The sequence below is a fragment of the Lithohypha guttulata genome, assembly GCF_036872675.1.
Source record: "Lithohypha guttulata strain CCFEE 5908 chromosome Unknown scaffold_4, whole genome shotgun sequence".
In the NCBI taxonomy this organism is placed as follows: domain Eukaryota; kingdom Fungi; phylum Ascomycota; class Eurotiomycetes; order Chaetothyriales; family Trichomeriaceae; genus Lithohypha; species Lithohypha guttulata.
This window is the reverse complement of record NW_027042753.1, coordinates 2,180,438-2,192,439: the sequence shown is the minus strand read 5'-3', so window position 1 is coordinate 2,192,439 and position 12,002 is coordinate 2,180,438. Positions and strand designations below refer to the sequence as shown.

The 12,002-nt window shown below is 49.1% G+C and overlaps 3 protein-coding genes across 3 annotated transcripts; 1 reads left to right on the top strand and 2 right to left on the bottom strand.

Moving 5' to 3' along the window:
* Positions 1 to 27: 27 nt before the first annotated feature.
* On the bottom strand, positions 28 to 1,180 carry ERG3 (c-5 sterol desaturase; the record flags this gene model as incomplete). The annotated part of the gene is made up of 3 exons (XM_064900280.1): positions 28 to 235; positions 284 to 865; positions 912 to 1,180. 3 exons carry the CDS (start codon positions 1,178 to 1,180, stop codon positions 28 to 30), a joined length of 1,059 nt encoding a protein of 352 aa, XP_064753592.1.
* A 4,333-nt stretch (positions 1,181 to 5,513) lies between these two features.
* Positions 5,514 to 9,607, top strand: SER33 (D-3-phosphoglycerate dehydrogenase 2; the record flags this gene model as incomplete). Its single annotated transcript, XM_064900279.1, has 3 exons — positions 5,514 to 7,004; positions 7,606 to 9,316; positions 9,447 to 9,607. 3 exons carry the CDS (start codon positions 5,514 to 5,516, stop codon positions 9,605 to 9,607), a joined length of 3,363 nt encoding a protein of 1,120 aa, XP_064753591.1.
* Positions 9,608 to 10,342: 735 nt separating this feature from the next.
* Positions 10,343 to 11,760, bottom strand: LTR64_005942 (uncharacterized protein; the record flags this gene model as incomplete). Its single annotated transcript, XM_064900278.1, has 2 exons — positions 10,343 to 11,295; positions 11,352 to 11,760. 2 exons carry the CDS (start codon positions 11,758 to 11,760, stop codon positions 10,343 to 10,345), a joined length of 1,362 nt encoding a protein of 453 aa, XP_064753590.1.
* Between the last annotated feature and the right edge of the window lie 242 nt (positions 11,761 to 12,002).

Below are 12,002 nucleotides of genomic sequence, written 5' to 3'. Positions count from 1 at the left end.
GCGCGTCTAGCGAACAAAGTTCAAACTTCACTGCACCTTTTTAACCTCATCCTCACCCAGATATCGTCTATCATCGTCACCCTCAACCTCTTTCTGTATTCTCTCCATCTCTTTAGCTTGTCTGTTCCACTCGGCGGCGGCCATCTTTGTCTCTCTCTTGAAGAGCTCCTCGTTCGGTTTTCGGTAGCTGCCACCCAGTCTGTCCCAGAGTGTGGTGAATTGGCCGTAATTGTAGCTAATAAATCTTAGTATTCTGGATTTCGACTTCCTGCGCGGTACTCACTTGAAGTAGAGATGGTGCATGGTATGGCAAGCAGCGCCATTGATCACAGGCGAGTTTGCAACGTACTCTCCGTCGTGGATGAAAATAGTCCAGATGTTTATGAAGCCAAAGAGCGCAATATATGCGAACTTCTGTAGAGGAAAGAGAAAGGGGAAGACATGGTAAGGTACTGACTGCGCGAAGCCGTCTAGAGGATGGAAAGCATGGCTGGCATATGGAGTGGGCATGATCCACTTGTGGTGGGGTTTGTGTAGAGTCTTGTAGACCATAGGATGGTGGAGGCCCCTGTGAATCCAGTAGATGCAGAAATCGGTAAAGAGGATGAATATCGGGAACTGCAGGTAATTGTAGAGCGGGAATGGAGCGTCATCAAGCCTGTCGTAGAATTTGGCATAGCCCTTTACTTCCAGGGTGAAGAAGCAAGCTGTTAGCAGAGCCATACCAGGCATGGAAGACACAGCTTGCTTGATCTCCATAGACATCTGATTCTTGAGGTATTTCGGGTGGTGGAAGGTGGTCTTATCGAACACGAAGACGTAGGAGAGGGTTGCGCAGACGAAGTAGAGGACGACACCGAAGAACCTAGACCATTAGCTTCGAGGCTGCTATTGAGCAATGGCATGCTCACCATGTGATGAAGAATAATTCGATGAACTGTCGCTCCAGCTTGTCTCTTGGCCAAGCACTCTGCCACGCATTTTCCGAGGGTGGAAATGAGAAATAGGACGTCGCTGGCTCCCAGACCCATGACTTTTGTGGCAGCAATGTTGCACCTTCCCGCATGCTGGAAAATGTTGTGGTAGCATTATATTTGGCGACCGACGCCTGTGCGGGCAGCACCGTTGCCCAAAATCTGTCGAAAGCGAAGGTGTCACATAACTCGAGTACGACGTCCATCTTGTAGTAACAGCTGAAAGATTGGACTCAACAGATGCAAGATGAGCCAAAGTCCAGGTGAATTGTGTGAGGAGACAGCTCTCGTCGAGCAAAAGTTAGTATGCAGCATCCGGCCGGGCTGGGCACGCAGTCTGTCAGGGTCTTGTGGCGTGACTGATAGGCCCCACCACGACCTGGCATGCCCGATTCCCGAACACCAGTAAGCTTTTTCTCGAACGATGAAGCTCCAACGCTTCTCGGAGCTATATGTTAATGCCTCAGGAATCACAGACCTTCACACCTCAGGCTGTCAAGCTCGACCGATGCCGCAGAAATGCGCAGTTATTCACCAAATTATAGCTCTCGTATGAAGACACCCGTTTGACCTGACTGTACGACGCCGTGCGTGGACAGAATCTGCTATTGACTGGCTCTTCCAATCCTTGAGCAAAAAGACAAGTCGAGCCACAACACATGTCATCGTTTCTGTCGAGATGATTCTCGATCTCGGAGCCTCGACCTATTCTCGCTTCTGTGTATATTGAGCTCGGCCGCGGTCCTTCACATCTCGAAATGCCTCAAGACGGAAGAAGGATCAGTCCTGCGACTGTCGAGACTATCGCGGGTCTTACTGCAGGGTTAGCATCGACTATCATTGTGCATCCTCTTGATATCATCAAGACACGAATGCAGTTGGATACTTCGCCGAACCCACTACTCAATTCGTCACGTTCCGTTGCACACGATATTTTGCGAAACGAGGGACCGACACGAATCCGAGCTTTGTACCGTGGATTGTCTCCGAACCTGCTAGGAAATGCATCAGGATGGGCATTGTACTTCTTATGGTACAAGCAGGGACAAGATTTAGTGAGGAGTTTAAGAGCTTATCCCCAGAACAAGGCCTTGACGAACGTCGACTATCTTCTCGCGAGTGCTGGTGCTGGTGCGTTATCCGCAGTCCTCACAAATCCGATATGGGTTGTTAAAACGCGAATGATATCAACTTCGTCCGCTACAGAAGGAGCATATCCAAGCATGATAGCTGGCATCAGAAGTATATGGAGAACAGAGGGTATTAGGGGCTTCTTTCATGGGCTGATTCCGGCTCTCTTCGGGGTCTCCCATGGTGCTCTCTATTTTCTTGCCTATGAAAATCTGAAGATATGGCAAAGGGCAAAGCGTCAAGACCAACAACTATCCAATATGGATACCGCAATCGCATCGGCTTTGTCCAAAGTTTTTGCTGGCACAATCACCTATCCCAGCCAGGTCGTAAGATCGCGCTTGCAACGCTACGATCCCGGTGCAAAGATCATTACAGCAAATCCTGGCTTCATCCGCGTAACGACCGATTTGTGGCGGAACGAGAGCATTCTTGGCTTCTACAAAGGATTGGGCCCTAACTTGGCTCGAGTTGTGCCAAGCACATGCGTGACCTTCCTGGTCTACGAAAACACGAGGTGGGCATTACCACGACTTTTCAACGAGGACTCGACAGACACGAAGACAGTGTTGTAAAGTTGTCAATCTGAAAAAGGACTGTAGCGTCATTAGCGAGGCGTTGGTTGGATTTAGCAAGCAAGTTATTCTCTCTGCTTAAATTTCACATCCATGCTCTTCCGTCTGTGCCCAAAGTACACTTCCGCGACTCTTCTCCGGCACCATCATCTGAAGAATAACGCTGCACGGGCACGTTCACCTGGTCTTTCTGTTCTCTTGTAATCCATCCTGTCGACATCGGGCGTGTGTTGCGTTCAGCAAAACCTGGCGAATTGTGATAGATGATGCCAGCTCCCACCCGCCAAATAGCTTTGCGCTCCATTAAGTATACTAGCTTACTACCCCTTTTCCTAGTTATATGCATCTTCAAGTTCCTATCTGTTTCAGTCTTCATCCCACGTAATCATTGAGAATACGAAAATGCTAGATTACCGCTTCGTCAGTCTCACGCCAGAGCAGGTCGAAGCTCGCCGCAAAATCCTTGATCGAGCCGGTCTGGAAGCCTATTCTTTTCCCGTTGTTTTACTTCTCAGCATCTGGCTGTACCGTAAGCTCACGAGCGTACAGACAAAACCAATAACCCCCCAATCTGCACCTGCCTCGACCGAGTCATTCTCGAGGCGCGTATTATATATACTGAACACGACTTACATCCGCGAGTTTGGTCCCGCAAAAGTCCAGCTGGTTGGCCTTCTCTATACGACGTATCTTCTCTGGCGCATCTTTCACGATACTGGCGAAGACTACATGCATGTAACAAAATCTTTCGGGCATGTTGCAGTATCGCAATTGCCGTTACACTACCTACTATCGACAAAATGGTCAAACTCGCCAATCACGCTGGCAACAGGTCTTACCCACAACCGCCTCAACGCGTACCATCGCCTGTTCGGGCGGATTCTGCATAGTCTGCTGGCAATACATGCTATTCTCTATCTCCGTTTCTTCGCATTGATGAGCTTGTTACCGAAGCGTATCAAAGAGTGGGATGTCAGGCTGGGAATCATAGCATTTTGGTCTCTGAACTTTCTCGGCATACTGGCAATTCCTCCTATCCGAAGAAAGGTCTACCACAAAGTGTTCTACAGAAGCCATGTTTTATTGAGTGGTCTACTACTGATTGTGTTGTGGTTTCACGTGCCGTATACCAGGATCTACGTTGCGCAGGCTGCTGTGTTCTGGGTGCTCAATGGTGTTCTTCGGGGGAAGGTGCTACCCAATCAGCAAAAGTGACCTGTCTCGCGTTGGGGGGTCAACTAATTCGAGTCAAGACAAGAGTGTCGGAGGAGCACCTCTGTTACTAATATGTGCCAATCGTATATGGTAAGCCATCTGTATGGTTCCAGGTTAATGTAGGAGCTGTTCAACAGCAACAATGAAGCTGACAGGACACAGTATACCTGAATCAATCTGGTCTTGGTCAACGCACGCCTTTCACGGTGATTAGCGCCCGAGCCTCAAATCACGATGAGACTGGCGTAGAACTGGTTGTTGTCTGCGATTTGGATGGTGCTGGAGTTGAATTCAGCTGTGTGTTGGCATCCGTCTCGACATCCCTCACGTCTGCGATCTTGTTGTGGCCTACGCAGGTCGACGTGATGAGGTCTATAACATGTCCTCCACAATTTGCTCGTCTTCTCCTAGGGCCAATCCCATGGTGGAGGGTACACCCAGGCTCCACTCCCGCTGTTGTGCTTCCTGCAGGTCCACAAAAAATTAGGTATATTACTCTGCCTCCACCTGCTCAAAAAGTACCACCGCGATCGCAGTATCATAATGAGCTATCCAGAAACTTTCGCAACCCTCTCAGAAGAGACAGTTGCGTCTCTTCAAGCTCATCAGATTGATGGCGGAGTCAAAACAGGCTATCGAAGTCTTCGAGAAGGGTTGTCACGAAACTCTAGTGACAATGAATCATGGTCCCAAGAGTTAGATATTCCTGTATACCTCAACAGTATCGAAAGCCTACGATTCATAGGCCTCGAAGAGGATGCAGCCCAGATAGTCCTGTCACAATTCAATGCAGCCATGACAGCCAACACTCATGCCCACCCCTTCTCGATTCAACCAGTCACAATTGCTGACCTGATCAATTTCGCGATCGCGTACCTTCAAGAAAAGCCGAATGCATATCTTCCTGAACATGACTGGAGTCAGTCCTGAGAGTGATGGGTGTTAACTTGTCGCTTTGAAATGGCATCTACGACTCACGATTCGATGAGATCAAATATATGAAGACAGCTCGAGACTGGGCTTCAGAATCCTTGATGGACAACTGGACATTCATCTATGGACTGGACAAGCAGCTCAAGCAGCAACGAATCCAGATACACAAAAATGTGGATATCAGACGTGGTAGAAACACGAATCAGACTTCAATACCCGCACAACTGGTCGCGGCATCTACTAGCACCAGAGAAATTCCCACAGTTGCTTTGAGCACAGAACTCCCGAAATCCAGACAGACAAACAATACGCTCTAGCATGCCAAGGACAAGGAATGAGTCTAGTCACGTCCTGGTCAGCAAAAGTGTCGGGGTGCACGCCCACAGTTCTGTTATGAGAACCACGACGCTTTTGACGTCTTATATATAGATTAGCCCTTGATTTCCAGGCTCTCAGGCAGGTATGCTGTGATCAGCTCAGCCCGCTATTGCATCATCACAACTGATTTAGCCAGGAACCAAACTCTGCTTGCTGCTAAAATTTCTTGCCCCACGACGCGGTTCCGACATGTGAGAACTGAGCAAGCCCGAGCCTGAGTCACATAAATTTCTCAAAAGCCCGTGCTCTTAGTACTCATCTACTTTCGTTGATATAAAACGGCTCGCTTACACAACAGTGAGACAACATGCCTGTCTCAGCGCTCACCGAGAACCTCAAGAACAGCAATGGCACCAACAATACCAGCAGCCCTAATGTCGACTTCTCAGAGCCACAACCTGAATCTCTGACTCGAACAGTTTCGCGAAGCGTCACCAAGAGCAACCTTTCTTTCTCATTTGGTACCTCGCCTGAGCATGCGCGCAATAGCAGACCCTCATTCCATGGCTCGGATTCCTCTCCCTTTCTCACTCGCACCATGACTGGAGCGCCAGCCAAGAAACTCCAACCCTTTCGAGAATCCGATATCAAGATCCTGCTCCTCGAGAATGTGAACAAGACGGGTCAGGACAGCTTAAGAGAGCAGGGCTACCAAGTCGAGGCGATCAAGAGCTCGTTACCTGAAGATCAATTGATTGAGAAGATCCGTGACGTTCATGTCCTAGGCATACGGAGTAAGACTAAGCTGAACGCGAGAGTACTCGCAGCAGCCAAGAACTTAATTGTAGTCGGGTGCTTCTGCATTGGCACAAATCAGGTCGATCTCAAGTATGCTGCGGACCACGGAATCTGTGTCTTCAACTCTCCTTTCTCGAATTCACGGTCTGTTGCGGAACTGGTCATCGGAGAGATCATAAGTCTGGCACGGCAGCTAGGCGACAGGAGCAACGAGATGCACCGTGGAACATGGAACAAGGTCTCTTCGAGGTGCTGGGAAGTAAGAGGCAAGACATTGGGTATAGTTGGGTATGGTCACATTGGTTCTCAGCTTTCCGTACTAGCGGAAGCTATGGGAATGAAGGTCATCTACTACGACGTAACGAACCTAATGTCTATGGGCACAGCTCACCAAGTCAGTTCGTTGAACGAGTTGCTCAAGGGCGCCGATTTTGTTACTTTGCATGTTCCTGAGCTGCCTGAGACGAAGAACATGATCAGTACCGCGCAATTTGAACAGATGAAACAGGGAAGCTACTTGATAAATGCCTCAAGAGGAAGCGTCGTCGACATTCCAGCTTTGATAGATGCTTCGCGCTCGGGTAAGGTCGCTGGTGCCGCGCTCGATGTGTACCCAGCCGAACCTGCTGGCAACGGAGACTACTTCACCAACGACCTCAACTCTTGGGCTGAAGATCTGCGAAGCCTGAAAAACATTATCCTCACACCACATATCGGAGGATCGACTGAAGAAGCACAGTCCGCCATCGGCATCGAGGTCGCCGAATCACTGGTCCGCTACGTCAATGAAGGCGTCACAGTTGGTGCAGTGAACATGCCAGAAGTGACGCTGCGAAGTCTGACTATCAATGACTCAGATCATGCAAGAGTTATCTTCATCCACCAGAATGTGCCCGGTGTGCTAGGACGTGTGAACAAAGTCTTGTCTGATCACAACGTCGACAAGCAAATGTCCGACTCGAGGGGAGATATGGCCTATATGATGGCTGACGTTAGTAACGTCAGGCAGGCCGAGATTGAGACCTTGTACAAAGATCTGGAAGGTCTCAAAGAGAGGATTGTCACAAGGATATTATACTGATCAATTGAATCTGTGAGGTTAGGAGTTCCGGTGCTTTACTCCTCAGGTCAAAGCCTTGTACCTACATTTCTAGGCCGAAAGTGGTTTAATCGTGCTTAACCGTTTTTTCTGTGCGGTTCTCTTTTGAGTCGATACATCTTTCCTAGCACGTGGTGGTCAGCGGAAGCGGCCGCTCCCCCTCATCGAAGAATCTGGACGACAGCATCGTGGATATTGTTGATGTCAGAATGATCAGTGACGGCTTGAGTACGTGCTGCCATATTCTCGCGACGCGTCTGCACTACTAGTAGTTATCCAGACCACTAGCGTCTGTCACTTCATGCAGGAATATGCAGCTTGATTGTTTGCTGCTAGAGTAGTCACAACGGTTGAGATTGTTCGATTCTACCCATGCAATGACTACTACAACTCTGCGAACCCTTTTCCTAAGGCGCCATGGAAGTCTGTAAATTTGAGCAACGACAACGTGGAAGTTGCAACCGCGGTCACACTTGTCGTTATAGGCACGATTTGACTTCGACCAACCCCGGACTTTCCCCACTACCGAAGACTCTAAAAGCCACTTCCATCTCAAACACAGAATGGCCAGCTTGTGCTCGGTGATCAACAGGTGGACAGAGAAGGAGAGTCTGCATCCTCAACACATATCAAGAGAAGTTACAATGGTCTGGAAGTGATCTTTGGGAGCGGAGCCGAGGTCAAGACTGTCACCCTGATCCAGGACTTTTCTTCAGTCAGCATAAGCGGTCTTGAGGCCAATACTACAAAAGCAGCCGTTCAGGATCTGCTTGAAAAGTACGGTCAGAATGTTCAGGATGCCGTCATCAAGATTACGCCCACTAATGGAGGAGTTGTGGCTCGCATCACTGTTCGAGACCCAGCATTCTCGTCAAATATTCTGCAGAAATTTGGTAATGATCTAGACCTGATTCCGAGCAACCATGAGATCCGCATTCAAAAGGTGCAGCCAGAACTTAAGTCCGGTACATCAGCTCAGAGGGTGAATTGTCGCTCGGTATCGTGTTCCTGGCATAAGCCAACACGTACAGTAAGCTTGGACTTTGGTGGAACGGAACAGCAGCTGGCCAGACATGTAATGAACAAGTTCAACAACGGCTTCTACGAGTTCTCGGGTCAGCGAGTCAAGACTGTGGCCAACCTTACGGGCCGGACTGGCTTTGTAAGACCATTTACCAGGCCCCCACTCTGGCGTGTCGTGCTCTCAAACGTTCCAGGTGAAGTACTGGAGGCAGATATTAGACGCATGTTAGGTGACAAGGAAAAACCTGAATCATGTCGCCTAGGAGAGCCAAGCTACACTTTGAGTCCTCACGCTGCAGCCGAGAAGATACGCAAGAGACTCCTCGAGTGGGGACCATTGGAAGAGTTTCAAATGAAGCATGACCCATCCAGCAAGAGATACAAGGCAACAGCAACGTTCACTGAAGACAGCGACGCCACGACGGCGTGCGCTGCTCTCAATGATCAACCCTTGCCCTTCGGCAATGGCAAATTGAGCATTGAGCTGAATGTTACAGCCAAGTTGAAGGTTTTAACTAAAGTGTATGATGCGGTGAAGATAGAGATAGGGAGCCTCTACGACGAATGCACCAACAACAGCAATGTTCGCTTCAAATTCTATCGACCCACACAGCCCACACAACGTCTAACAACGATCAAGGTCTCTGGCGCGGATGCATCTGATGTGGCTACGGTCAAGAACAAGCTGGACACTATATTAAGTGGTCGTCTTGTGCGCGACAACGAAGGCTGTAACGTTTGGCATACTGCCCTGATAGGCGAGACTGGTTCACAGCTAATCAGCGAATTGGAGACACGGTTTAAAGTTGTTATTCTGCGCGAGATAACTACCTCGACTGTGAGGCTTTATGGGACAATGGACGACTGTGAGGCTTGCTCACATGCTCTTCGGAAATTAGCTGCGGTTAGCGAAGACGATTTACACGAAATACCTCTAGATTCTGATGCATTCTCAAATATCATGAAAGGCTCATATAGCATGCTGCGAGCAAGACTAGGCATGCAAAATGTCTCTCTGAAGGTGAGCTCTGCTTCGAAGAAGATCGTGATCAAAGGCAGCGAGCGTGAGGTGAAACTCGCTCACCAAATATTACGGCAAGCCCCTGATGCACAGCCTCGACATCAGGACGATGATTGCTCTATCTGCTGGACGACTGCTGAAAAGCCAGTCGTCACTCATTGCAGTCATGTCTATTGTGCGGATTGCTTCGAACTAATGTGTTCTGCCGCAGCTTCAGGGCCGGAAGACTGTAAGATCAATTGCCAGGGCAAATCAGGCAAGTGTCAGCAGACCTTGACCTTAAACGAACTGCACGAAAACATGACAAGTTCCGCTATCGAAGCCATTTTGAAATCTTCTGTGCACACATATCTCGATAGGCGACCGGATGTCTTTCGGGCGTGCCCCACGACAGATTGTTCACAGGTCTATCGAGTCCGTGACAATCAAATCAACGAAGATTGTGGTCCTAAGACTCTGTTACGTCCTCGATGTCTACACCACATTTGCCTTTCTTGCCGTGCCTGCCATGGCCGTATAAGTTGTGAGGAGTGGAAGTACATCTCTTCCGGACAGCAAGCCGAGGTCGATAGACTCATGAAAGAGCTAGGCGTAAAGAAATGTCCAAAGTGTGGCGTTGCAATTGAAAAGACGGACGGCTGCAACCACATGCAGTGCACAAAGTGTAGTACTCATATCTGCTGGGTATGTCTGAAGACTTTCAGTGAAAGTAAACCCACCTATGACCACATGATAGCAGCTCATGGTCATATCGGTCTGGGCGTTTGAAGGACTTATGGCAATCAGCACAAAATGTGCAAAACCGGCATACATGGTGTCTAGATGGTACCTCATGCATGTCATGTAATAAGGGCAGCATGGCCCGTACTTGAGAGCAAGCCTTTGCAACACATACAATCGTGTGATGATTCCACTCTCCGAATCGTTTCAGAAGTCGTATGTCAGGGTGATAAGATCTGTCTGTAGTGTAATTAGGCCATTGCTACTTGAACCATGAAGCTGCACTCCTGACAGCTGATCGGGTCCTGGTGGACGCCTGTATGCTTCGAGGTTGTTCACCAGCTGCTCTGTTTCTTTTGTATAGTTGTAATACAACGAGCCTTCTTCTTTGCATTGTGGTTGTGAATCCAATTTCTCCTATAAGCAGCTCGTTGATTTCTGCCTGGATGAGTCGCCACCTCGTGATTAGAGGGTGCCAATAGTAGCCATCTCAATCGGATACGTTGAAGGACGAAGCATTCCTCTTCGTGCCTGCTCACTCTGTGACATTACTACCAGCATTAATTGCTTGCAGTTGCTCTCGACCGTCAGCATCCAAAGCAGCTTCTAGCCTCTTCGCCCGACGTCGACCCTGAACCCACATCATGAACTCTGAATATGTCTGAGGCAGAACCTTGACGTCTGCGTCGGTATGAAAGGTATAGAAGAAAGTGCCAGTACTTCTACGATCTGCATGCTCGACTGTACGCACATGTGTGGTCACCATGACCTGTATCCTTGTGCCGCCATTCTTGTCCTCCTCCGTATATGTCACACGAGAGGCTAGGTAGAGGACACTGCCGACTGGTACAGGCTCTTCAAATGTAGAAGGATCGAGGTTCACAAATTGTACGCGACTATGGGAGAAGGCACTGGCGCATGTGAAAGCCAACTCGAACGTCTGCTTCAGTAGGTATCCGCCGAACACCATAAAATGATGTCTGTTGCGGTACTGGGGCTGGGATATAGACGTTGAGTGTATTGTAGACTTAGCCATGGAGATGACATTCGCGGGTTGTACTGCTGGGTTATTGCTGTCAGCGAATGCCAGTGAGTCTGTCCACATTTTATGAATCTCTGCACTCTCTTCAAGATCAGGTGGCTTTGAGGTGATGTGTAAGGACTTTAACTTCTTCTTGTTCTGGTAGTTCTTTTCTCCTTGCGCAAACAAGGCTCTGTCGGCTTGTGTCTCGAGTTTAAGGGGCGCAATATTGACTGGCTTCTTTGTTAGCGGGTCCAGAGCAACCATTGTGATCTGGCATGTCATAAAAATGTCTTGTGAAGCCACGCTTTGACCTTGTTGTGGAGCTTTGGCGACTTGTAAAGTGACCTCCATACTGCTACGGCCAGTTGCAAAGGTGACCTGCCCGCTGAGCTCAAGGTCGCAAATCTCATGCAATGGATTCTGGATCGAAATGCGGTCGAAAGCGGCTGTGACAGTCGAAACACCTAGTCCGAAGTTAGAAACATTAGCAATCGTTGGAAGAGGTAGTTATATAGGATACCTTCGCCAGTGTGTCTGTATGCCACAACGCCAGCAAGAGCATCTAGATCCATAAGCAAGGCACCGGTTCGAAGCTGTCCACTTGCGTTGGCATAAGTGTCTAGCATCCATGGATCCTGGGCTAATGGTAGAATTACCCGAACATAGCTGTCTCTCATGCTCTTTGGCGTGGTGTCAGGCCTTGGATGTTCTTTCTGTGTGCTATCTTTCTCGAGCTTCTGACTTTCCCGAAAGGCCTCGATCCAAGGCTTCCGTACGCGCATAGCGGTGAGCTCTTTGTAGACTCCATCCGTGCATCGTGGAGGTAACGACGAGAAAGCGCGCAAGCCCTCAAGATGGTACGGCCCAGTCCATAGTCTGTGCTGTTTGATGTTCTGCTGAAGTAAGTGCGCGCACCTACGAGCAGCCATTCTTGCACCACAGCAAGCAAACTTGTGATCTGCCAAAATGCTGGGGTGTCGTTTTCATGGAACCAGCAGAGTGGTTCTGCGGGTTGCGCCTGCTCTCCAATTTTCTGGGACCTGCAGGGTGATTGCCCCACAAGCGCGATGTCGTCGTTAAGCTCTGCCACTTACCATACTATCGAACTATTTTCGAGCGATGGCCTCGACGACCCTTCTCATTCGACGCGCACTTCCTGAGATCACAAGAA